Source organism: Podarcis raffonei, chromosome 4 (assembly GCF_027172205.1).
Source record: "Podarcis raffonei isolate rPodRaf1 chromosome 4, rPodRaf1.pri, whole genome shotgun sequence".
Classification (NCBI taxonomy): domain Eukaryota; kingdom Metazoa; phylum Chordata; class Lepidosauria; order Squamata; family Lacertidae; genus Podarcis; species Podarcis raffonei.
In genome coordinates, this window is record NC_070605.1 from 24,906,296 (window position 1) to 24,931,178 (window position 24,883).

The 24,883-nt window shown below is 43.9% G+C and overlaps 2 protein-coding genes across 2 annotated transcripts in view; one reads left to right on the forward strand and one right to left on the reverse strand.

Moving 5' to 3' along the window:
• Positions 1-24,883, reverse strand: part of CENPJ (centromere protein J) — a 209,777-nt gene that overhangs the window by 46,653 nt on the left and 138,241 nt on the right. The window lies entirely within an intron of this gene.
• PARP4 (poly(ADP-ribose) polymerase family member 4) overlaps positions 1-24,883 on the forward strand; it is a 46,562-nt gene that overhangs the window by 20,797 nt on the left and 882 nt on the right. Inside the window, exons 20-37 of the mRNA XM_053385835.1 lie at positions 1,358-1,439; positions 2,628-2,765; positions 3,738-3,936; positions 4,630-4,700; positions 5,785-5,972; positions 7,313-7,412; positions 8,592-8,762; positions 9,939-10,019; positions 11,046-11,126; positions 12,567-12,662; positions 14,774-14,905; positions 15,093-15,143; positions 16,240-16,350; positions 17,529-17,753; positions 19,829-20,620; positions 20,928-21,032; positions 22,028-22,130; positions 23,297-23,426. Coding sequence (XP_053241810.1) covers positions 1,358-1,439; positions 2,628-2,765; positions 3,738-3,936; positions 4,630-4,700; positions 5,785-5,972; positions 7,313-7,412; positions 8,592-8,762; positions 9,939-10,019; positions 11,046-11,126; positions 12,567-12,662; positions 14,774-14,905; positions 15,093-15,143; positions 16,240-16,350; positions 17,529-17,753; positions 19,829-20,620; positions 20,928-21,032; positions 22,028-22,130; positions 23,297-23,426 — 2,856 coding nt within the window. The remainder of the gene's footprint in view (positions 1-1,357; positions 1,440-2,627; positions 2,766-3,737; positions 3,937-4,629; positions 4,701-5,784; positions 5,973-7,312; positions 7,413-8,591; positions 8,763-9,938; positions 10,020-11,045; positions 11,127-12,566; positions 12,663-14,773; positions 14,906-15,092; positions 15,144-16,239; positions 16,351-17,528; positions 17,754-19,828; positions 20,621-20,927; positions 21,033-22,027; positions 22,131-23,296; positions 23,427-24,883) is intronic.

The window sequence follows — 24,883 nt, forward strand, 5'->3', positions numbered from 1 at the left end:
TCTTTAAATTAAGGTTACCAGATTTTTTCCAAAGAATCCGGGGACACTTTTTTTTTTTGAAAAGAGAAAAAGAAGTTATTTTAAAAAGTTATTATTATTTTAAAAAGAAGTAATATCTTCTCTTCTGTGGTCTCCTCTGTCGCGCGGCCTTCCTCTGGGCCCTGGCCTGCTCTCTTGGAGCACTAGCTGCTGTGGAGTAGGCTCGGGTTGGGTCTGGGCTCGGCCATGTGTCCTTGCCCTCCCAGTGCTCTTCTACCTCTCCTCCTCAGCAGCAGCGGCACGGCAAGGTTGGGGCTCCCCTCTTTTTTCTCCTTCCTCTTTCTCTCGCTTCCTTCTTCTCCTCTCCTCCTCCTCTCTGCATTGGCTCCGGGGTTCTCCTGGCCTCAGAGTGCCACTGGGCAGTCGGCTGAGTGACCGGGCACTCTCACTCCCAGCTTGATTTGGGTTGACATGCTGGGTGTCCCTGGTTCCCCCTTGGTGGCAGCAGTGGCAGTGGCAGTTTCAGCAGCCCGGAGCCAGCCTGGTAGCGCAGTTGGCTCTGGCTGGCTTCAGGAGCTGCTGGCTGCTGTGGCACCTGCCATTTTGCCTCACCGGAAGTCCCCATATGATGTGTCTTGTGCTGTTGAACCAACATTCATTCCCTACTAATAAATCTACAACACTTAAAATATAAATCCGGGGACATTAAATGAAATCTGGGGACACTCCAGGGACAGATTTTGTCCGGAAATAGATTTGTAAATCTGGGGACTGTCCCTGGGAAACGGGGACGTCTGGTAGCCATACTTTAAATGGGGTAAAAAGACCTCTTCGGTCAGGGAATATAACATGTGAGGAGGAGCTTTGGGGACAAGTATGTTAGCTATGCCCTCTGACCCTGCCTCCCTCTGCAAGTTGAAGGGCGACTGTCCAAAATGGACTACCTGTTTCTGCTCCCCACTGTGGCAGAGCTTATTTTAGGCTTGGACCCTCATTTGGTGTTATTCCCCCTCCTCTCCCAGCTGCCTCCATTGCCCTTTCCCCTGCTGTGCAGAAGGGTCCCGGGCCCTCTAGAGATGGTTTCTGTGGAGATTTGCAGCGAGGAGGAGGAGACAGGAATCTTACCTTCCATAAACGTCCTTTACCTTCCATTAATATACCTTAGGATCCAAGTCATAGTGAAATAGCATATTTTATGTATCATCTACAAAGCTGTTTTTCTGCTAGGTGGAACTTTGATTAATTAGCACTTTGATTACAGTGAAATCTAGTGAATATGAAAGAAAACATGCTATGTTGTTCCTTATGGGGTGTGTATGTGTATCACACACCAATCCTAACCTATTACAGTATATAACATATGGTTTCTCTATCTCAGTGGGTTCTCTTTGGAAATGTCAGTTGAAATGCCCTTTGAAATTAAACACATTAGCAGCTGGACACATCAGCTTGAAATAAAGGTAAGCAAATCTCCCTGGTACATCTGTTTCTCAGGGCAGGGCAGTTCGTAATTGGGGGGTGGGGAAAATAAGTGAGCCGAATTGCACCTCCTGTTTTAAAAGGAACAATCTATATTTGTGCAGAAGTCAAGCTTGCAACGTGGAAATGTGGATAGAGAGATAGAGAGAGGCAGATAGATAATTATACCGTGCCTTTCTAGATGTGCAGCTGTAAGGTGCTTTACAAAGGAATCATGAATTAGACAACCCCTGCCAACCCCCAACCCACACTCCCAAACATCACAAGTACAGTGGTACCTTGGTTTGCATACGTCTTGGTCTGCATATGTTTTGGTTTACAAACACGTCAAATGCAGAAGTACGTGTCCTGGTTTGCAACCTTTTTTTGGATTACAACCCATTTTTTTGGATTACGAACAAAAAAATTTGGAGGCCCCATTGGCGAAAGTGCGTGTGGCGTTTGCCCTCCTATGTGTGTGACATCATACTGGGTTCATAGGGAAAGGGTTAACTAATTGTAAAATGACTAACCAATGGGAACCCAAGGGGCAGAGTTAACTGTGTATAAAGTTTAAGCACAGAGAGGAGTTAGAGTTAGAGTGGTTGAGAAGACAGTCTGGAGTTACCGTAGACTAGAGAGGGAAGATAAGTCTGTGGGTTGGGCTATTCTGGTGTGTGAGAGTGAGAAAATTTGTTAAGAGGAGTCAGTCAAACAGTTGAGATAATCAATCAGAAGGTATTAGGAAGGTATAGGCCGGTAAAGAAACTAAAGTTAAGATACTGACAGGAATGTTATCTGAGAAACCATAAACTTGTTAATGTTTGTAAAATAAACTTGTTTTTTTGGTTCACTTTTAACAATTGACTGGACTCAGTGTTTTACCAGAGAGTAACTGGTTGGTGGCAGCCGGGAAGCGATCACAGTGGTGGCACAGGGATCAATAGACCGTTAAACGTCCGGGGATGTGGTCGCCACAGTGCACCTTGGGTTACAACCTGTTTTGGTTTACAAATGGACATTTGGAAGAGATTATGGTTGTAAACCAAGGTACCACTGTACATCATATTTTTTTGTGGGGGAGCTAAATTGGGAGGGGACCTCTCAAAAGATTAGGATGCAAATTATTCAGGCCTTTTTGCAACAACAGAGCCCCCCCCTTTCTCTCTCCCCTCCCTTCCCACTTTCAGAAAACTGACTGTAAAGCTGTGGTTCGGACTGTTGACAACAGTTTCTTGGACACCAGTGGCTTTGCAATGGAAATCCTTATCGGTGATGTTCATTTGCCCAGAATGTGGGTAGAAAAGCACCCAGGCAATGAGACTGAGGTAATTCTCATTTTATTCTTTCTTTAAGATATTTTCTATTGCATCTTTGAATGAATCTTCCAGGGGCAGTTTACTTATAGTACATTGAAAGAAAACAATAAAAATGCAGCAGCTGTGAAAATAATAACTAAAAAAAACCCATTAGAGCAGCATGAAAGAGATCAGCATCTGTTCTTATAGAACAAACTAGACATGATGTTAAGTTTTCATTTAATGTGCAGATTTCTTTTAAAAGCAAGCAGCATTGGCAAAAGAGGGAAGCTGATAATTAACAGGGCCCTGTTGGGAATTTTCTCTCAGCTCTAGAAAAGGGCTTTTTCTCAAGACCGCAATAGGTTCTTTTGGAGGAGAGGGTTAGATTTCCTCTCCATGCCTGCTTCTAACCCTGCATGTTATAAACAAAGATCAGGCCCTGCACAGCCAAGCAGATCATAAAATTGTAGAGATGGAAGGGACCACGAGGGTCATCTAGTCCAACCCCCCTTACAATGCAGGAATCTTTTTCCCAGCATGGGACTCGAACCCACAGCCCTGTTGGGGCCCACGTGCTACGGCCCAGCCCATGGGGGCTGACCCTGCTGCCATCCTCGTATAGGGTCCCACCTGGCGTTGCAGCCACCATTGGTTCAAGCCCTCCGCTCGGCGCAACTGCCAGTTATGCCTTCGTCCTCCAGGTGTGCTTACCCTGCAGCAGTGCAGTACTCTCTCTTGGGTCCACGAAATAATCCTTCCTGAAGCATCTTGTATGCATCTGGCCAGTTTACTTTTTTAAAAAAATATGATGGTGTTCGTGGCACGCAAAGAAGACTGGCAGGTCCTTTGCCAGTTTCTGGATCCCAGCAAATACACAGGTTTGCTGACCTTTCCAACTTCTGGCTGTGCCTTTCTCTCTTGTTTTGGCATTGTGGACATTTGCCTGACACCCCTGGTGAACTAAGGCTTCATCGCTGTTGCCCATCTTCGTCCTTTTAGGCCTGCATGCTTGTGTTTCAACCGGAGTTCGAATCGGCACTTGACCCTCTAAGCACCAGCGGGGAAACCGTGATCTGCCTCGATTGCTCCAATTCCATGGGAGGTTCGACATTCCAGCAAGCCAAGCAGATTGCCCTCTATGCTCTAGAGTTGTGTACTTTTACTACGCGAAAAATAAGCGTTATCAGATTCGGCACAAGTAAGAAAAGAGCTCTTGAACTATGACATGTTTCTCTCTTTCTCTCTCTTTGTATATTTCACTCTCCATGCAGTGTGTGATTTTGGAGCACCCTGAGGCTCAGGGCTGATCTGTTGGCTTTATGCAGACATTTGCAATTTGGATTGATGCTGTTGTCTAAAATGCATATTATTTCTTTCATCGGGAGGCATCCCTAAGTGGCTTATTGTTTTATTTAGCACCTTAAGGGTGCAATCCCACCCTCTGCTCAGGGTTGGCACAATGATCAGGTCCAGATCAGACCCAATGACAGGAATCCTGGGGCAGCTCATGCCTCTTTTCTTCCTTTCCTGATAATTTCTCATATCAGGGCTTTCCACTGGCCCGGCAGCAGAAATAGCCCAGCAAGCTGCCTCCTTGCATTTTCGGCTGGCAGAAGGTCAGTGCCTGGCAGGAAGCCAACTCAGCCAGCAGAGCTTAGTGGAAGGACACCTCTGCACAGTGCACACCCCCACAGCCTGACAAAAAGGGACGTTGATGTTGGATTTCTCTGCCAGCATGCTATTTCTTTGCTATACACCGCTTAACCTGGGAGTAAGCTTCGTTTAACGCAGTGAGACGTACTTTGGCATAGATTTGCATAGGGTTCCACTGCAAAAATACAGAACTTCCATTATTAATAAAATTCTGTGTTGTTCTGGTTTTCCTGTACAGGTTTTGAAGAATTTCCTTTCGAGCCTAAATCCCACATGGTGGATCTTGCACCTCTGAAAAACTTTATTATAGTAAGTGCATATGTTTTAGCATATTTTTAATATTCTGTTGGGAGCTGCCCAGAGTGGCTGGGGAAACCCAGCCAGATGGGTGGGGTATGAATAATTTATTTATTTATTTATTCATTCATTCATTCATTCATTCATTCATTCCTTCATTCCTTCATTCATTCATTCATTCATTCATTCCATCTGTGCACTTAAGTCTTTTGTGGTCTGCCAAATATAATAATAAAGTGTTTCCCCTCATGTAACAAGATCTCCGTTGTTGGCTCTTATCCGTTAGTTTCATATTCCTTCATTCCCCACATTTCAGTATCACCCTTTTATGGATTATGTTGAATAAAAGCACATTAAAAAAATACACACATGAAGCTTTTAAAAATCCACAGGGTTCCCAGGCAGTTTCTTACCCCAATACTGACCCATTCCAGCTAGGCTTGGCTTCAGCCGGGTTATGAAGTTCCCTTATTTCTCTGCTGCTACAAGTCTCAGTAGACGGGTGGCATGATGGTGCAAAGCAGCTTCATCTGATTGTATCTTCAGTGAATAACAGTGTGCTCATGTCTTTCAACACTGAGAAAATTTATTTTCACCCAAATTACAGCGTGGTTTCCCACAAGTGAAATGCGACCCTGAACTAATACTGCAGCCACACACAATATCTATGTGATGGGTAAAACTTGAGTGGAGCAATTGACCACCCTTATCCGCACCTGATTACTAGTTGGTTAAAAACAAGGGTCTAAAATGACCCTTTCTGTGTATATATATATAAAAAACATGAACAAGAAATACCCACAACATATATTGCAATATGGCATAGATAAGCAGGCACTACTCATTAGCTCACGCATATCACTTTGTATTTTCCAAGTTGGCTTACTGGTGAACTCATTTTGCTGGTTTACTGTAACCGCCTCCTTATTATGTACTGTAAAATAAAATGTTTAGTATTTTATCCTCCCCTAGTGCCCCATTTTTTCGTTAGTCATGTCATGTTATGTTTTATGATTTATATGTGTACAATTTTGCAACTAGAAAATAAATACCTTTTTTTAAAATTACCCTTTCTTGTTACCTTCCTCCTTCTTAGTCTGCCACAGCTTCAATGGGGAATTCCGATATATGGAAGGTTTTGCATTACCTGAGTTTGCTGTACCCTTCTAAAAACAGGCGCAACATTCTTCTTATATCTGATGGACATATTCAGAACGAAGGCACGACCTTGCAGATTTTGAAGAAAAATACACACCACACTAGAATATTCACATGCGGAGTGGGGTAGGTCCAAATTGACTGAACACTTTGTTTTGTGCTCTGGGAAAATTACAAAGTGTATTTAATATGCCAGGCTTTTAGGATGGTAGAGTGAGTCATTTGCTTTGGTTGGCAGACTTGGGGCATCAGTAGCGCTCAGGCCAGTAGTCAGGTATCTGATTTTTTTTATTATTATTATTATAATGTTTGCACATATTTTAAATAATGTGTGTCCTTGAGCTCTCTTCTGTAAAGGATAATTATCTGGGATCATAATTGCATTTTGTATCAATGTTAAGATAAAGGGACAATAATGTAAGCAAATTGATAATATGGTTTGTCACCGCAGCACTTGGCAGTGTAAACTTGTGGGGAGAAACCAGGTTGTGCCTGAGGGCGTGCAAGTGCACTATTTGGAAACCCCACCCCCACCCTTAGAAGCTAAAATATGAAGCTTTCATATCCTAAGTCAAAGTCTTGGTTTATCTAGCTCAGTATTGTTCATTCCGACCATCTGTTTTCCTTGAGATCCTTTTGAGTGGAGACAGACCTACTCATTAGGCAAAATAACCTACTCGTGACCTACTCATTAGGCAAAATGAGGCTATTGGCAGGGGCTGGGGGGTGGTGAATTTGCATCTTAGGCCTTAGAGTATTTTAAATACAACTTGGGTTTAAAGGGATTTCCATTAATAATTTTAAAAGATATCCAACTACTCCGGAAGAGTGATGGAGGTGCAGGCTCCCTCCTGAGCCACTCCTCCCAGACTTGCCTCTTTCTGAGGAAGGACCCTTCTGTTTCTCAGAGCAAGGCAGGGAGTGCAGGTATGGAGCACGGTTAGCAGTGACAAAGCACTATGAGCCAGGAGCAGCAACGGTAGCTTAGCTTGATTGAACCTGTGATCTTCATACTTGTTCCTTATACATACAAAGTATGTCCTCAGCTACTGAGCTATCTGCCCTCCCAAATCTCTTGGCTAGCTTTGCCCAGCTTTCTGCTACAAGTAGAAGCAGGACAAAGGTTTCTTATTTAAGGTATGCGGTTCAATTGAAGTAGAGGGAACAACCATTTTGAGTGGGGCCAAGGCATGTGCAATGGCTGATGCGCACACTGTTTCTGGCCCTGGAAGGGGGCAGTGCAGGGCAGGTTTACACTTGCTCCGCCAATGCACACAGAACGCAATGACCCAGAACGCAACCCAGTGCAAGCAGGGAGCTAGTTGCTTCGAATGTCCAGGATATACTAAGCAAAATATTCAGTGTTGTCTCTTCAGGCTGATATTTTCCTGCAGTTTCCCCACCCTTTTAAATTCCACATCTCATTCAAACTGGCCATTTACTTAAACCTTTACAAATTGCATTAGCCCCACAGCAAATCGTCACATGCTGAGATCTTTAGCCCAGTATGGAGCTGGAGCCTTTGAATATTTTGATGCAAAATCCAAATACAACTGGGAGAGAAAGGCAAGTATATTTTAATATCTTTTTTCTGTAGTCACAGAGGGGCCAGCTCCTTTTGTGAGATTGCTTTCGTAAGCTTCCTCTGTGGCAGTGGCTGTCTTGCCCCCCACTACTGCGGGTGCCCAGGGCCATGTGTCCTTACCAGGGGGGCCACTGTAGTGTGTGCACTACATCATCACGCCCCTGCCACACATGTGCTACGTCATCACACATCCCTATCTGGGTGCAATGATGTAGTGGGTACACGCCGGGGGGCGTGATGATGTAGCTCGCATGCTGGGGGGGGTGTGCATGCGGCTGCGCCAAACTTTGCATGTTCCCGGCCCACTCACTTAAAATGTTGTGGGAGCCATGGCACACAGGGCCTCTGGGACCTGGCACCTATGCTCTGTGGGAATATTTGGGGGAGGCTTTCATTTTTTTGTTTTACTGCGATGTTGAGATGAGGGCACCTGTGGCTTATGTGGAAAATATATGAAATCTTGTTGAGGCACTTCATGCTCAGATAAGATGTCTGAGCCAATGTCCCTGTGTTTGTGGTATATCAAATGCTTCAACATGCACTGCTGTCTTTGAACCAGTCTAGAAGTACCTTGCCCATTTCTTTTTTACTCTGAGAGGACAGCTTATATGGGGAAAGTTTGCTTAGATTGCTACCCCGCAGAGAAACAGGATGAGGTGCATCTGTATTCCAGTGACAAGTATCTTCACATTGCTACTTATTCGGCATGCAGTGTACTCCCACTGCTAATTTTTGGACCCCCATTCACATGACATTAGAAACAATCCACAAGCCTCTTGTTTATTGACAAATTCTGCTTTTTAATGCATTCTTTCTCAACCCAGCTTCAATCTGGCTGGAAAACGAAAGCTGCATTCATTTTGTGCTTAAGAATGGTGTGAACGTTTGAGGCAGCCATTGCACATATGCAGATGAGTGGACATGCACAGGTGGCAGCTTCATGAATAGGAGTTTTTATTTTGGGGAGGTTGGGGGTGGGTTCAGGCACAGGGAAGCCAAAAGGCCATGCATTTCAGGTGAATCTATCCCTGCCCCCTGTCTGCCTGATGAAGTGTCATACAAAAAACCTTCTGCGTAGCTGTATAATTCTCGTGTCCTTTTTTTTTTACCCTGTACGAAAGCAACAAATAATAATTTTCTGTTTCCTTCTCTGCATCCAGATGAAGAGTCAGACATCAAGAATGTCTTCTTTGGGGTGCAATGCCATTTCCATCAAATGGCAGCAGTTTGATTTTGATGCACCTGAGCTAATGTACGCACCTGCTCAGATACAGTCTCTCTTCAATCACGACCGACTTCTGGTCTATGGATTCATCTCTCACTGTACTCAGGTAAATAAGCTTGTCGCCAACCTAATCTCACCACCTTGTGTAGTACAAGCAACTGCCAAATACTTTTAGCTCCGTGCAAGTGCTTTGGATTTTTTCCCCCATCTAATGGCACATATGGAAAGTTTAAGTGAGAGTGGAGAAACGCAAGAACGACAAACATGCTGAAGAGTAGATCCAGAACAGTCCCTTTCTGCTGAAGTGAAAATGACTTTGCTAAGAATTGTGGAGCAGGCAAAACAATACTATAGCAGTAGTAAGCATGACAAATGCAGCTGTGCTGTAAGGCACAACTTTGGGGCAGTTGTCCACTTGGCACGAACAGGAGGCACCTCAAACACAGCTGAGCTTCCCAGCCATATTTTAGAGTGGAATTGTAAAGTTGGAAGAGACCTCAAAGGCCATCCATCACATTCTAATGCAGGTGATACATTATCATCTAAAAAGTACACTCCCCTTTCTCCCTGTTAAGACCATTAAGTCTTAAATTCACCGCTGGATAAATTTGCCCATTTTAGCAACCACCATTTATATATTATACGCAGCATGTATTATTTAGTTATTTAAGGCATCTCCTTCATCTTCCTCAGATGCAACAAAACATGTCTCTCCCCTATCAGTCTCTACAGCCACAGCATGCTCTGTAACCTTCCAACAGTTTGGCTCCACCTCCAAAGGCACTCTCCTCCATTGTCTCCCAAGGCAGACGGATGCCAACACACACTATATGCCACTGAATAATTAGTATTTCTAGGTGGTGTACCTAAAAACAAACCGTATGAAGAATAAAACTATGAATGGTCATCCTAAAACCAAGCAGAAACCCAAACATTAGTTTAAAGCACCTGTAGTAACAGGAAAGTGTTAGTGCCTGAGGGTGCCTGTCTAATCTCGGCTAGGAGGGAGTTCCATAGTCTTGGACCTGCAACACTGAGTGCCCGGGTTTTGGAGCCATGGGGCTCAGTGATTGGGGAGGAGTATAAGGGGTCAGGTGGTCCTTAAGACCTACAAGAGTAATTCATTTTATGAGACACTAAACAATCATGCTGCACGCTGTATTTATGTCTCCGTACTCGCATGAAAAAGTAACAAAGCACATTCTGTTACCCTTATCAGTGAATATTCAGCATATTCAATTAAAATAAAAGGAATATTTCTGCTTGTTCGTCTTTCTTTCAGGCCACTTTAAATGCACTCATAGACGACAAAGAGCTGCAGACTGTGGTGTCCACAACTGAGCTGCAGAAGACAACAGGCACGGTGAGCTCATGCTTCTCTCATAAGCTACATCAGGGTCTAAAATAAGTCGGAATAGGGGATTTAGAAGCTGTTGTTTTAAACCACCACTTTCCCCCTCTCAGTGTTTATCCCTCCTCACTCCCATGCGTGGCTGCTGCTGTTGTGCAACCCGCCTTCCTTCTCACACACCCCTATCCTGCCATCTAGATAGATAAAAAGGTAAAGGGACCCCTGACCATTAGGTCCAGTCGTGACCGACTCTGGGGTTGCGGCGCTCACCTCGCTTTATTGGCTGAGGGAGCCGGCGTACAGCTTCCGGGTCATGTGGCCAGCATGACTAAGCCGCTTCTGACGAACCAGAGCAGCGCACGGAAACGCCATTTACCTTCCCGCCGGAGCGGTACCTATTTATCTACTTGCATTTTGACGTGCTTTCGAACTGCTGGGTTGGCAGGAGCAGGGACCGAGCAACGGGAGCTCACCCCATCGCGGGGATTCAAACCGCCAACCTTCTGATTGGCAAGTCCTAGGCTCTGTGGTTTAACCCACAGCGCCACCCGCGTCCCTATCTAGATAGATAGATAAATATTATTATTTATCTGCAGGTGGCAGAAACAGGTGTGTTTGTCCAATCAAAGTCATCTAATCAGGTCTCCCCTCTGAAATGTTGGATAAATTGTGCCCCTCCACCAAAAGCTGCCGTTTGCTCTGGGAGGGAAACTGCAATTGACCCCTGTGGGTCAATTTTGGCACAGGAGAAAAGGGTTTTTTTCCTTAAAAAAATAAAACCCTTCCCAATGTATCATGGTATTGATCCTGACTGGGCGTAGTAATCCTATAAATGTCTACTCATAACTTCCTTTTAGGTCAGTGGGTCTAAGTATCTGGTAAGTGCATATGGGATTGGAGCCTAAATGTTGCTTAAATTGTAATAATTATTTTTAAAACTTGGTTTTTTTGTATATACATACTGTATTTTGTTACTGCTACTAATTATTGGTTCTCTCCCCCCGCCCCGCCTCCTTCCCCACTGCCCAATCTGTATAGATGCTGCACAAACTTGCAGCAAGAGCCTTCATTCGAGATTATGAACAAGGGATTCTTGATGAAGATGAAACAGAACATGAGGTACATTGCCCAAAAAAAGTAAAATGAAAAACATGGAACAATTTATTGGCCAGTCATTTTAGTTACAGCTGCTGCTCATTTAGATATGACTTTTGATGAATTGTAGGAGGTTAGGGCCGCAATCATATACATTATACGTATCCCATTGAACGCAACGTGGCTTATTTCTGAAGAGGCGTGTATAGAATTGCACTGTAATTGATGAAACCTACACAAACCTGCACATTACAAAAATATCAGTTCTAAAGAATATAAGATTTACTTTGAAAAGATTATTGTGCAAGTTGATAAAAATAGTTGCGTACTTTCTGTAACCTACATAACTTGCGTTAAATAATGGATAGCAAGACAAATAGCATAGTATTTGACGGAAACGGAACTGCAGTGGAACAGAAACAGCACTGATTGTGGTGGATACTGGCTGGAATGGAAATTGCTGGCTTTTTACATCCATAGCCGTGATGTGTCAAAGCAGTACAGTACTATGGATTCAGATGGGCATATCTGAAGTTCCCACAATATGTGGGGTCCCAGTGCCATGTGGTTATAGGATTGCTCTGCCCAGGATCTGAAATCCCTGCTCCTGTTTTGGCCCCTGGGCAAGAAGAAATGCATTAGTATGCGGCTTTGTTTTCAGTTACACTTTGGGGAGGGAAGGAATCCCTTTCTGACAGGGAGGGGACTAGGGGTCATTGTATGTGGAGCAAGACAGATGCCCTCAAATATAAAACCTCACAGCTTTTGTAGCCAGCTTTTCTTTTCAGCAGCCACAATATAGCCATACTGACGTTATTATTGTGGGAGTGGTTTGCCAACGCTTACTGTATTTTTCACCCTATAGGACGCACTTTTCCCCCTCCAAAAATGAAGGGGAAATGTGTGTGTGTGTCCTATGGGGTGAATGCAGGCTTTCGCTGAAGCCTGGAGAGCGAGAGGGGTCAGTGCACACCAACCCCTCTCGCTCTCCAGGCTTCAGGAAGCTATCCGCAAGCTGTGGGAGAGCTGCGCGACTTCGCGCAGCTTTCCCACGGCTTGCGGAGAGCTGCCTGCACCCAGAAGCCTGGGACGCGCTGAGCTCAGCGCCCCCCAGGCTTCGGGCTTCGCGCGGCTCTCTGCAAGGCGTGGGAGAGCTGCACGAAGTCGCGCAGCTCTCCCACCTCTTGCGGAGAGCTGCCTGTTCTGGGGTCGGGGGAAGCTCGGGCTTCCCCCGCCCCAGCCCCACGCCTGGGGGGGAAATAACTTTTTTTTCTTTATTTCCCCCCCCAAAAAACTAGGTGCGCCCTATGGGCCAGTGTGCCCTATGGGGCGAAAAATACGGTATTTGATTCACCATTCGGAGAAGCATCTCTTCACTGTTTTCAGCCCTATACTTCACCTGCTTTGATTAGAGCTCTCTGTGTTGTTTTGAAATAACAATCTGCCTGTGTCTTATCTATTTAGATGAAGAAGCAGCTGTTGAAGTCCCAAATCATTGAGCTCAGTCTGAAGAACTCCATTGTGACCCAGTTTACAAGTTTTGTGGCAATTGAGAAAAGGGTACGTGTGTTCACTGAGGTATTTTGTATGCATGAGCTGTCACTTAACCCTTGGGCCTACCGTTCATACTTCATCAGTTCTCGTAAAGGTAAAGGTAAAGGGACCCCTGACTGTTAGGTCCAGTCGTGGACGACTCTGAGGTTGCGACGCTCATCTCACTTTATTGGTCGAGGGAGCCGGCGTACAGCTTCTGGGTCATGTGGCCAGCATGACTAAGCCGCTTCTGGCGAACCAGAGTAGCGCACGGAAATGTCGTTTACCTTCCCACTGGAGCAGTACCTATTTATCTATTTGCACTGGCATGCTTTCGAACTGCTAGGTTGGCAGGAACTGGGACTGAGCAACAGGAGCTCACCCCGTCGCAGGGATTCGAACCGCCGACCTTCTGATCGGCAAGTTCTCTTATTGACCTAATATTAATGACTGAATTTATTATTACCGAGCACCAGAAGTATAGAAGGTGCTGGGAAGAAGAAGCACCCAAAGATGGGTTGTATCCTTTTACCACTTGGGTCATGTAATCCATGAATCCTTTTATACTCCTGCTCAGGAGACTTCATGCCTTCCCCAGAATCAGTACTTTTCTTTCATCTCATCTCTTGAAAACCTTCGTGTCTAGTCTAAATACTATTTTTCTCCCTGGAATCTAAAGATGCTATTTCACTTGTTTTTCACCTTCACTTATTTTCTTCCCTTTTTTTCAAAACAGCTTTATCTTTGTTCTATTCTTCCTTCTGCTTCTCTGCTTACCCTTCTCTCTCTCCCTCTCTCCCTTGGCATTGTTTTCCTCAGAACAGCTGTAAAATGCATTGCATTTTCAACTGGTCTCCATTCTGGAGAACAAGCAGGGGAGTGTACTTGGTTACCCAGTTTTACTTGTTGACTGAGATGATTATTTCGCCATTGAACAATTGTTCAAAGTAGCATAACTGTTAATCTCATGGCTTGGACACATTGCAAAATTGGGGCAGGCCAGGTGATGTAACACAGGTGTGGGAAACCTTTGGCCCTCCAGATATTGTTAAACTACAACTCCCATCATCCCTTCCCATTGGCCATGCTTGCTGTGGCTGATGGGGACCATAGTTCAGCAACATATGGTGCGTCTAAGGTGTGGTGGGCAGCCCTGAAGGCAGCCCTGTTTAGGGAAGTTTTTAATATTTGATGCTTTATCATGTTTGTAGTATTCTGTTGGGAACCGCCCAGAGTGGCTGGGGAAACCCAGTCAGATGGGCAGGGTATAAATAAATGATGATGATGATGATGTAACATAATAAACTGGCTGCTCCATCCCATTGCACAGAGGGACTGCTCACATCATTTATGCCTGAGTGTGAAACACCAAACTTGCATGTCGCATCATCTGTGGGGTGATGCGAAAGGAGCTCCACTCTGGGTTACGCATGGACCAATGCAAACTGAGGAAAACATTGCCTGAGGGGGCTTCCTGCAGCCAAGCAGAGCAGCACATGATGGAGAACATGCTGAAGCTGCTTAAAGCAGGGGTGGCTAACCTGCGGCCCTCTAGATGTTGTTAGACTCCAACTTCCATCAGGCTCATCCAGCATAGCCAATGGTTAGGTATGGTAGTTCAACAACAACAACAACGTATTTATACCCTGCCCATCTGACTGGGTTTCCCCAGCCACTCTGGACAGCTACCAACAGAATATTTAAAATAGAATCAAACATTTAAAACTTCCCTAAACAGGGCTGCCTTCAGATGTCTTCTAAAAGTCAGATAGTTGTTTATTTCCTTGACATCTGGTGGGAGGGCATTCCACAGGGCAGGCACCGCTACCAAGAAGGCCTGGTTCCCTGTAACTTCACTTCTCACAGTGAGGGAACTGCCAGAAGGCCCTTAGAGCTGGACCTCAATGTCCAGGCTGAATGATGGGAGTGGAGACGCTCCTTCAGGTATACATGTTCCCCACCTCTGGCTTAAAGCTTCTATGTTTTTCTTAGGACTTCCCCCATCCCAGTTCAGATTAATTCCAGTGTTCATTTTTGTATCTTGAAGCATGCACATTATTTTACGTAATTTATAACCTTGCTTTTTAATACTTATTTTTGTGGTGCTTTTTATTCTACCCCCCGCCCCCCATATTCAGGATACAAATGAAGACCAGACTGCTGATACTCTGGATGTTTTGGAACTTGTAGCTAAGACGGATGTAGACATCTTACCCTACATGGAATATCAGTCAAAAGGACAGACGGCTCCTTGCAAGTCCCTAAGTTTTGTATGTATCCAACACTTTCTGGTCCTCTTCTCCCTTTATGCATTCCACTTTATGCATCTCATGAAGTGGTCTGTGGTCCTTGGCATGGTAAAATGCACTTTTCATTATTACTAATTTTGCTTTCTTCCCTATTTTATCTCATTCCCCACCACCTCTATATATATGTCTGTGTGTGTGTTTGTTCCAGTCATCAAGAGCCTCCATCGTTGAGGAGGAGGGAATAGGCCTTGAGGAGGAGGTAATAGACCGTGAAGTATGTTGACAAAAAGATAAAATACTTGAAACTGCACTGTATGTTGGCCAGCCATTTTAATTAAGGTTGTTGCCTTTGCTTAATTGTATGAGGTTAAGGTTGGACTCTTACATGTCCTGACCTGTGAATTCCATTGAACTCAGTATTAAAATCCATATTAATAAGTGTAATTATACTTCGATACAACCTTGACATTTCATTAGACGAAAACAAGAGCTATACTTCAGTGGGGAAGGTGCATCTGATGGGTCAGTTCCCTCTTACTAACTTAGCGAACTGAAGTATTCCGTTTAATTTGCCTATTCTGCCCTTGTTCATCTTCCTTTGCAAATGTCTTGAACACTGAGACATTGCAATGTAATTTAGTGAAATTAAAACAGTGGTAGCCAATGTGGTGCCCTCCAGATGTTTTGAACTCTCAGCTCCCATCCGCCCCAGTCAGCATGGCCAGTGGTCAGGGATGATGAAAGTTATGATCCAAAATATATAGGTTGCACTACATTGGCTGGGTTGAAGACACTGTTCTGCATTTCAAATTCTAAGAGCTCTTCATCCGCCACAACTCTTTTCAAAGGTGGGGAAGGGGACACACTGTGGGAGGAATTGTGCCCCACTCCCAAGAAATTGCTGTTTGCTCGGGGAGGAAAACTTTTACAGTGGTACCTTGGTTGTCAAACGGCTTGGCTTCCGAACAAATAGGCTCCCGCAAACCCGGAAGTAAGTGTTCCGGATTGCAAACATTTTTCGGAAGCCAAATGTCTGACGTGGCTTCCGCTTGACTGCAGGAAACTCCTGCAGCCAATCAGAAGCCATGCCGTGGTTTTTGAACGGTTTCGGGAGTCGAATGGACTCCCAGAACAGATTGTGCTTGAGAACCAAGGTACCACTGTACTGACATTTGAGGGCATTTTTTTTGTCAGGGATATGGCACGGGGGTGTGTGTTAAAAAAAACCTTCTCTGTGTATCACAGTCTTGATCCCAACTATACTCCTGACATGTTTTATTATTACTAGTACAATAATCATTACTAATTATGCTTTCTTCTATTCTACCACCCCACCTCTCACCACCCATATATAGCCGATGCTTGACTTTCATTTAGCAGAAGATCTTGGAGTTTATGAAGAAGTGGCTACTGAGAAGGAAGAAATAGAATTTGTGGAGAAAACGAAAAAGAAAAGGAGAAAAATGGTAAGGGAACTTGAGGCACATTGGTGCAAAAAATACAAGAAAAAACATGAAGCAGTTTATTGGTCAGCCATTTTAATTAGAGCTGTTGCACACTTTGAGATTTTTTTTTAATTCATTGCACAAGTTTAAGGATGGAGTCTAATACATTCTGACCTTTGAGTCCCATTGAACTCAGTATTAAAATCCCTTTTAATAAGTGTAATAATTGATACAATCTTGGTATTCATTAGACAAGATTAAGAACTAATCTAACATAACTCAAAGGCCTCATTGATTCACTTCTAGAAAGCATTTTTTCCAAGATGAAACTTTTCAGTTAAACCTGTGTCATGAAAACACTCGCAAGCTTCAGTTAATCATAAGTGGTACACACAACTATTTGGAACATAGGAGCTGCCTCTGTTTCCTAAGAAGCCTATCTGTATCAGCGGAGACAAATACATGTGAGGATGTAGTTATTTCTGGGGGGGAAACACAGATTTTATCCATGCTAGCCCAGAAGTAAGGTTTTCACTAAGTCAGCTTGAATTAAAATGGTAGCTCTACACAGCACAGTATAGAGCAGAGTTTCTCAAACTCAGGTCTCCAGCTGTTTTTAGACTACAGTTCCCATCATCCCTGACTACTGAGTCTTGCTAGGTAGTCCCAAAACAGCTGGAGATCCAAGTTTGGGAAGCTCTGGTATAGAGCTTAATTATCCGACAATGCCTTCCTCCATTGTCGTGATCCATTCATGTTTACTTAGAAGTAACTTTGCTGAATGGGATCAATTAACGAATCAGTAACTTCCTGTGGCATTAGCATTAAAGCAATAAAAGTACTCAGTGCTTAGTCCCAGATTATATTATTTACAGTTTAGGTTGACTACAGATCTAGTATAGTTTTTTTCCCTTTAAGTAAAAATGATTTTTAATGCTTGATGCCTATAGTTTATATTTCCAGAATAAATCCTCTTAAGGAGGTTTCTTTCCGACAGATCATAGATTACTGTTCTTGTTGTTAAACCTATTAGTTGCTTGTCACCAAACAGCAAGTAATTTACACTGAAGAACATATGCATGAATACATTATAACGTAGAATTGGGGGGGGGGGTCTATAAGCATTGTGAATAATGATATATAAAAACAATGTGTGTTTTCCCAGCTGTGAGACTAAAAGAATAAATTTTACTCCGCAGAAGTCTGTGGTTTCCATGGCTGACCACGTGCCTGAAGCATTTCAAGATGAGAGCGGAGATATGTCAGCTGCTCCTCCACTGCGGATGTCATTTCTTAAGAAGCAACCTAAGAAAGCAGTTCCACTTACTGAGGCAGAGAATTTGAGTATGTCATTGCTGGAGGAATTTACAGGTGGCACGCTGGCAGGTGGCATGAGCAGTTGTCTTCTCAGTTCTGACTTGAAGGTAATCCCCAAAGCTGCCTAGCCGGGGCATATGCTAAGAGCATACCACTTCCCCTGGGTCAGTACTACTTCACACAGGTGTCTTTTTTTGGAGGAAGAGAGCACTGGGCATTTAGAATACTTTTGTAATACTTGGTTTGTTTACACATATAGTAGAGCCAAAACAGAGGCAACCAGCATGTGTATGCCTGCCACACAGCCAATCCACTCCTTCACATCCAGTCCCCAGAGAAAGATACCAAAAACTGCTTCCCTTTTTCCTTTATGCACACACACACAGAGAGAGTTGTTTCTGGGCATTCATAGCTTCTCCATCTCAAACATTCCAAGGTGATCAAGAAACTGTTTCCTCACAATGCGCTCTCAGAAAAGACACATCCACTGGCTGTGCTGAACTTCCAAGAAATATTAACATTATTTGGTGTGTGTTTCTAAAATTCCTCTAAGGAAGTTCTCTTCAGACAAAAATTCTGAGGAACTTTTTGACCACTTGTATGACTCAGTGGGAGGCACATCTAAACACTGAGGGGATTCAAAAACAGATTTTCAAGGGTTTTGAATGATAATTTAGGGAAAACATAACATGTGTCATTAGTTAAAGCTAAAGGACTACTGGACAGTTAAGTCTAGTCAAAGGCGACTGGGGTTGCAGCGCTAATCTCGCTTTCAGGCTGAGAGAGTCAGCGTTTGTCCACAGACAGCTTTCCAGGTCATGTGGCCAGCATGACTAAACTGCTTCTGGCAGAATGGAGTGCCATGACGGAAGCCAGAGCACATGGAAACGGTGTTTACCTTCCCGCTGCAGCGGTACCTATTTATCTATGCTCACTCGCGCGCTTTCGAACTGCTAGGTAGGCAGGAGCTGGGACAGAGCAACAGGAGCTCACCCCGTTTTGCAGATTCAAACCGCCAACCTTCTGATCGGCAAGCACAAGAGGCTCAGTGGTTTAGACCACAGCACCACCCGCATCCCTTATAACGTGTGTGAACCATATTTGAGTCTAAATGAATGGATTTTTCTTCATAGTTGAGTGATACTTCCATACCTGACATCATGTCTGAATTAGCAGATGAGATTTCTTCTCCAGTAAACTTAACAACGAACAGAGTCTCCCGATTTCTCTCCCCTCACTGTTCGGCAGCTGCATTGCCATTAGCTGACGTATCTCGTCCCAATCCCAGCTCTGATTTGTGGGTAATTCTGAAAGCCTCCTAGTCTGATCATATGTGGAATGCACACCGCTTTCCCAAGCAGTGAGAAATTCCAGTGGCAGCCGTGCTATTTGGATACCTACAGCATTTTTGTAATATTTGGATTGTTTACAAATATAGAAGTGGAGCACACAAGTGGAGGCAACTGGTATATGCTGTCCTGCCATGCAGCTGATCTACCCCTTCGCATCCAGTCCCCAGAGAGAGGTACCACCAATTGCCTTCAGGTCACAGCTAACTCTGCTTCTTCCCCTTGCAAAACTTTCCGTTATGCATAAACACACACACACACACACACACTCACACTCTGTTGGGTGTGCCCCCTTTTCCAAGCAATGGTTGCTTTTCCCACCCCAAACATTCAAGAAGGATTAAGAAACTATCTTCTCACAATTCACTCTTGTAAAGATGCTGAACCACTAGGAAATGCTAACATTCTTCTGTTAAATCCCAAGTTATGATCGGGGAATACTCCAAGGCAGGGGTGGCTTGTGCATGGCCCTCCAGATGTTGCTGTGCTACAAGTCCCATCATTTTTGACTGTTTACCATGCTGGGGGGTGGGAGTTGGAGTCTACTGATATCTCGTAGCCACTGGTTAGACACCCCTGCTGCCAGGCAATCCCATTAGACAGCAATCTCGCAACAATCCAAAGGTCCTTTGAGGAAGTTCTCCCAAGGCAGACATTCCGGGGTTTTTTTTAAATCAGTTGTACAACTTGGTGGGAGGCATACCTTAACATTACAAGAGTTTTGTGTGAGGGGTTTCAGAAGCAGATTTTTCAAGGCTGTGGTAGTTAATGTAGGAAAAGCAGAATGTGTGTGAACCAAATCTGAGTCTAAAATAACAACTTTTACCCCACAGGTGCCTTCTCCTCCTATTGCTGGCAGCAAGCTTCAGGGTAGCTCCTTAGGCTTCGGTTTTGGAATCCAAAATAGTGCTCCGATAAGCGCCCTTCCTCCACCGCCTCCTAGTCCTCTATATGGGAACATCCACAAGTTTGGATCACCTGCAACTGGTCTGTTCGGTTCTGCTTTTGGCTCACCTGCTTTTGGGTTACCTGCAGCTGCTCAGTTTGGTTCACAAGCAGTCCCCCAAGCTCCGATAAGCACTGCTTCACCACTGCCGCCTCGGACTGGAGGCATCCCCAACACGTTGGCTTTTGGGTCATCTGCAGCTGGTCTGTTTGATTCTACTTCCAGTCCCAGTTTGGGTTCACAGGCAATTCCCCAAGCTCCGATAAGCACCGCTGCTGCTCCACCACCTCCTCTGCCTAGAGGCAGCCTCAACATGTTTGCTTCGGGATCACCTGCAACTGGTCCGTTTGGTTCTACTTTTGGATCACCCGCAACTGGTCCGTTTGGTTCTACTTTTGGATCACCTGCAACTGGTCCATTTGGTTCTACTTTTGGATCACCCGCAACTGGTCCGTTTGATTCACAGGCAATCCCCCAAAGCTTTAGCTGGAGGAAATTTGATATGCTTCAACAGAAGGATCCGTTTCCACATCCAGCGCTTCCACCTAAAAGAGTGTTTGCTCCTCTTAAGCAAGGAAGTGCACAGGAGTCGGTCAGCCCTCTTCGCAGAGTGCCAGAAATGCAGTGCTCAAAGGAAACCTCTGAGGCTTCTCACAAGATGCACTATAGCTTGCAGGGGGTAAGATGTCTTTAACTATTTTTAAAACTGTATGTTAATTGCAATCCACCCTGGGACATTCTGGTGAAGGTTGGGTGATTTTGTGTGTGTGTGTGTGTACACACACACACACACACACACACAGTATATATGCTTATCTGTTCTTATTGCTTCTCTAGCCTATACTACTATTTTTGATGGAGCACCTACCCTTAGAGAGCAGGGCTTTTAGATGTGCTGGGTTAGGTTGTGATTCTTCACATCCCTTGAGGACTAGCTCTGGGGGATATTTTTCACTCTACACTGTTGTCTGTCTCTCTCTTTAAAGGATACTCTCCTGGAGATGCACAAAATGAAAAAGGGTCAATCATTTCCTGCACAGAAGCCACTAAGGGTTGTATCCTGGCCTCAACTCTTTAAACTCCAGAATCAGGTATGCACCTTCTTTTTTTCCTCTAGCTGTTACAAGAAAAGAGGGGGGGAAACAGACAAATGGAGCTTACCCTTAGGTGTAGCCAGGAGGAGCAAAGGGGGCAGTTGCCCCCCCCAGATAAAGTAAAACAATAGAAGTACTTAACTAACTGACCAATCACGTCGGTTCTGCCCCCCTAACAAAAGTCCTGCCCCCCCAAAAAAATCCTGGTTACGCCCATGACTCTACCATTATTTTGCAGAAAGAGAGGGCCTATTCCTCTGATACTGTGGGGAAGGGACATTTTGACAAATAGAGTTTGTTGTTGCAGCTTTATGATTATCTTTATATTTTATTGATTTACATTTGTGAGCTGCCCAGAGAGGATACCATTGATGGGTTGGTATAGAAATTCCTAAATGAAGCAGAATTTTATTTATGTATTTGCATATCCTAGATGCCTCAATACACAGGTTCTTCGGGCGTCAAGCAAATTAGACATTAAAATGAAAATGAAACATAGCATAGAATAACAGAAAGAAATTCAGAGTAAGATCTCACAGAAAACACAAAGTATAACCAGGGAGGAAACTTTGGGTCTCTTCCTATGTTAATGACTGGGGTGGGCAACCTAAACCCTGAGGGCTGCACACAATATTTGGCCTAATTTCATGCAGATGGAAAGAAAGGCAAAAACAGGGAGAAAGCAAAAACAGAAAAGGGGCATCCCACCCCATTTCTGGTTCTGGCACTGCCCACTCTTAGCGTGCAGCCTTAAACAGATTACCCCCAGGGAAATGCAGCCCTATCCAGAAGACAAATTTTCCACTTCTGTTACATGAGAAACCTTACCTTTTTTGCCCATTTGTGCCTCACCTGTGTTGAAGAGGCTGCCTGTTTGTTTGTTTTTATAGAGCCATTCATTACATGTGTTTATTTTCCTTAAAAAAAAGAATAGCTTTCACACAACAATTCTCCTCTTCCCCCATTTTATTTTCTATGAATGTGTTTTCCAGGATGGTTTTTGGCAGCTGATCCCTGAGCTTGGGACTCTTCTGGATTTTGATGTGGATTATTTTGTCAACGTTTCACTTGCAAAAAAGGGAATTAATTCACTTGGTAAATCCCATTTTACTTCCTTTATACAGTGTACTCGAACTTCTGAAATGCTTATTCCCACTGAAAGCATTGTGAAAAGTCGGTAATGACTAACTTAAAGCCTATTGTTTTCAGTGGAACCTAGGCATAGTAATTATACAGCTACCCAGAGTGGTTTTTGTGGCATGCTGGCACACTCACATCTGTCCTACAAAAGTTCACATGAACAAAAAAGAAAAAGGTTATTGCTGTTGTTTGCTTTATGGCTGTATACAGACTTAGTTCCGCTTCTGCAGCAGGGCAAGATGAGCAAACTGTGGGCTGCCACTCAACAACAGTAAATGATCCAGTGGGAATCAAATTATTTTTTAATATAATTTGATATTCTGGTTTTCACAAATACTATTTACAGCTATAATAAAAGCTCAATGGAATGGATTTGGGAGTGAGGGTGTCATGGAATTCTACTCAATATGATCCAGAGCAGAACTCCCAATGTATAGTTTGCAGAGTAAAAACGTAAACATGTTGCGTGATTCCCCAAAAAAAGAGCAGAGGCAATTATATTTCATCCAGCAGAACTTTACTGCTACTGAAGGCAAATGAGCATAATGGTCACAAATCCAATACATTCAGGATTAGGATTGGCACTGTCCATAAGAAATCCAGTTGCAGCAGACTTAACTTAAACTTACAATAAGACTAAACCTCCACACTAAGCATATTATGTACAGAACGCCACACCAGAAGGAAGAGAGATAGAAAGAGAAACCCAGGCTCCTTCTGGCCTTGTTATTATAGTCAGCATGACCTTGACTGAAAGAGATAACAGAACCAGTTTAAGCCAGCTGTACTCAGCTGCTCTGAAGGAATAACCCAAATATCATGAATTTTCTGCTTGTTTCTTTCAACCAGAGAAGCTTCCAGAACCCTCTTGAATTAATTAGAATAGGAAATATCTCTACACATCAGATCAATACTTTCTGTACTAAGAAATGCAAACTGGCAGAGGGAATCCATGCACTCTTAGGGGGAAAATCTTTTGATACTCAAGTTTTAGATATTCAGGGTACCACCAGTCTGCTTGACAACAGCACTAACACTTTAGTTAGGAGTACTTTTAAGAATTAATTCTTCAATATGAAACATAGACAGTTAAATGCTACTGCTTGTTTCTATTCATCCAGGCCCTAAAGGAAAAGAGAAGCTGTTGCGGTTGATTGCTACACTTCTGGTGCTACAGGTTATACGTTTCAAGCAACTGGAAGGCCTCGTCTTCAGATCTTTAACAACACTGAATGACTCTCCCCCATCGTGGTATGTTTTGTAAGCAGACTTAACATTTCAGGCAACTCTTCTCTAAAAGCTAAAGCGTTTAAATCAGTTGTAGGCATTAATCCCTAGTACTAGGACTTCCTTGAGTCAAAGCAAACTGAGGTTGTAAACACCGGGGGCTGGAGACCATTGAGACTTGTAGGTGGAAGTCAGGGAGACCAGAAATGTATCCTGCACCATTGACAGGTAGAGCCACTCTGACTGCCTTTAAGTAAAGCAGGAAAGGTGGTGACTGGCTGAGGGCAGGCAGGTTGGTGCTCCATTTGCCATTTGCCCTCCTCTGGTTGTAAAACACATATTCAGGGGGATGTTTCAGGATATGAGACTCCAAGTGGGTGACACCTGAGTGCAGCTTAAACAGTAACTTGAATTTCAAATAATAATAACTTGTTTAATATGAAACTTTAGTCTTTGGAAAAGAGGACTGACCAAGTCCAACATTAGGAGAAGGCTAAGTTCATCAAGAGTCTGAGGTTCTAACCACTCAGTCTGTAACTAAATCCATTTCAAATGCTAACTTTAGAGATAAACCTTCTACCTGGGTTGATGCCGTTGTAAAAACTTCAAAATGGGACCAGCGGCGCTTCCCACATAGCTGGCCCAATTAGCAGAGAAACGTAGCTTTCCAGGGTGAAGGATACCCAGGCTGAGCTCAGAGAGAGAAGACGCAAATATATCACAGATTTCCAGCTTCAGACAGAAAAGTAGTTTTACTGCCAGTCATAAAAAGCATGAAGGTTACAAACACTATTTACAAAGAGTTCATTGCTTCTGCCTCTCCAGGCAGAGGTCTCATTACATCCAGCCAGTTTGATGGCTAAGATCAGACTCCTTAAAAGAGTTCTCACCGTCACTCCCCAGAAGCTGCACATGCCCAGATTACCTCCTTCTTTGACCTTGTAGCTGTCCAAGCTAGCAGCTTCTGGAAACTAGCTTCTCACAGATAACAGCAACACAGAATGTTCTTACTTTCTGAGAATGAATGACACCAACCCCCAACAGATACCCATCCCCTGTATCGTTGGGGGGGCTGTAGCAAGTTTTTTTTCTTAGGTTTTCCTGAATTACAGTTTGTTGTAATTAGTTTGTGGTATAGCTATGTTAAGGGTACCCACAATCCATTGGAAACCTCCACATAAATCTCACTGGAATAAGTTACAGGTAGGTAGCCATAGTCGAAACAAAATAAAAAAAGTTCCTTCCAGTAGCACCTTAGAGACCAACTAAGTTTGTATGAGCTTTTGTGCGTATCTGAAGAAGTGTGCATGCACACGAAAGCTCATACCAATAACAAACTTAGTTGGTCTCTAAGGTGCTACTGGAAGGAATTTTTTTCTTTTGTTTCACTGGAATAAAAGAGGCTTAGGAATGTCAGTAGCTGCCTTACACAGATCAGATCATTGGTCCATCTAGCTCAGTATTTTCTAAGCTGATTGATA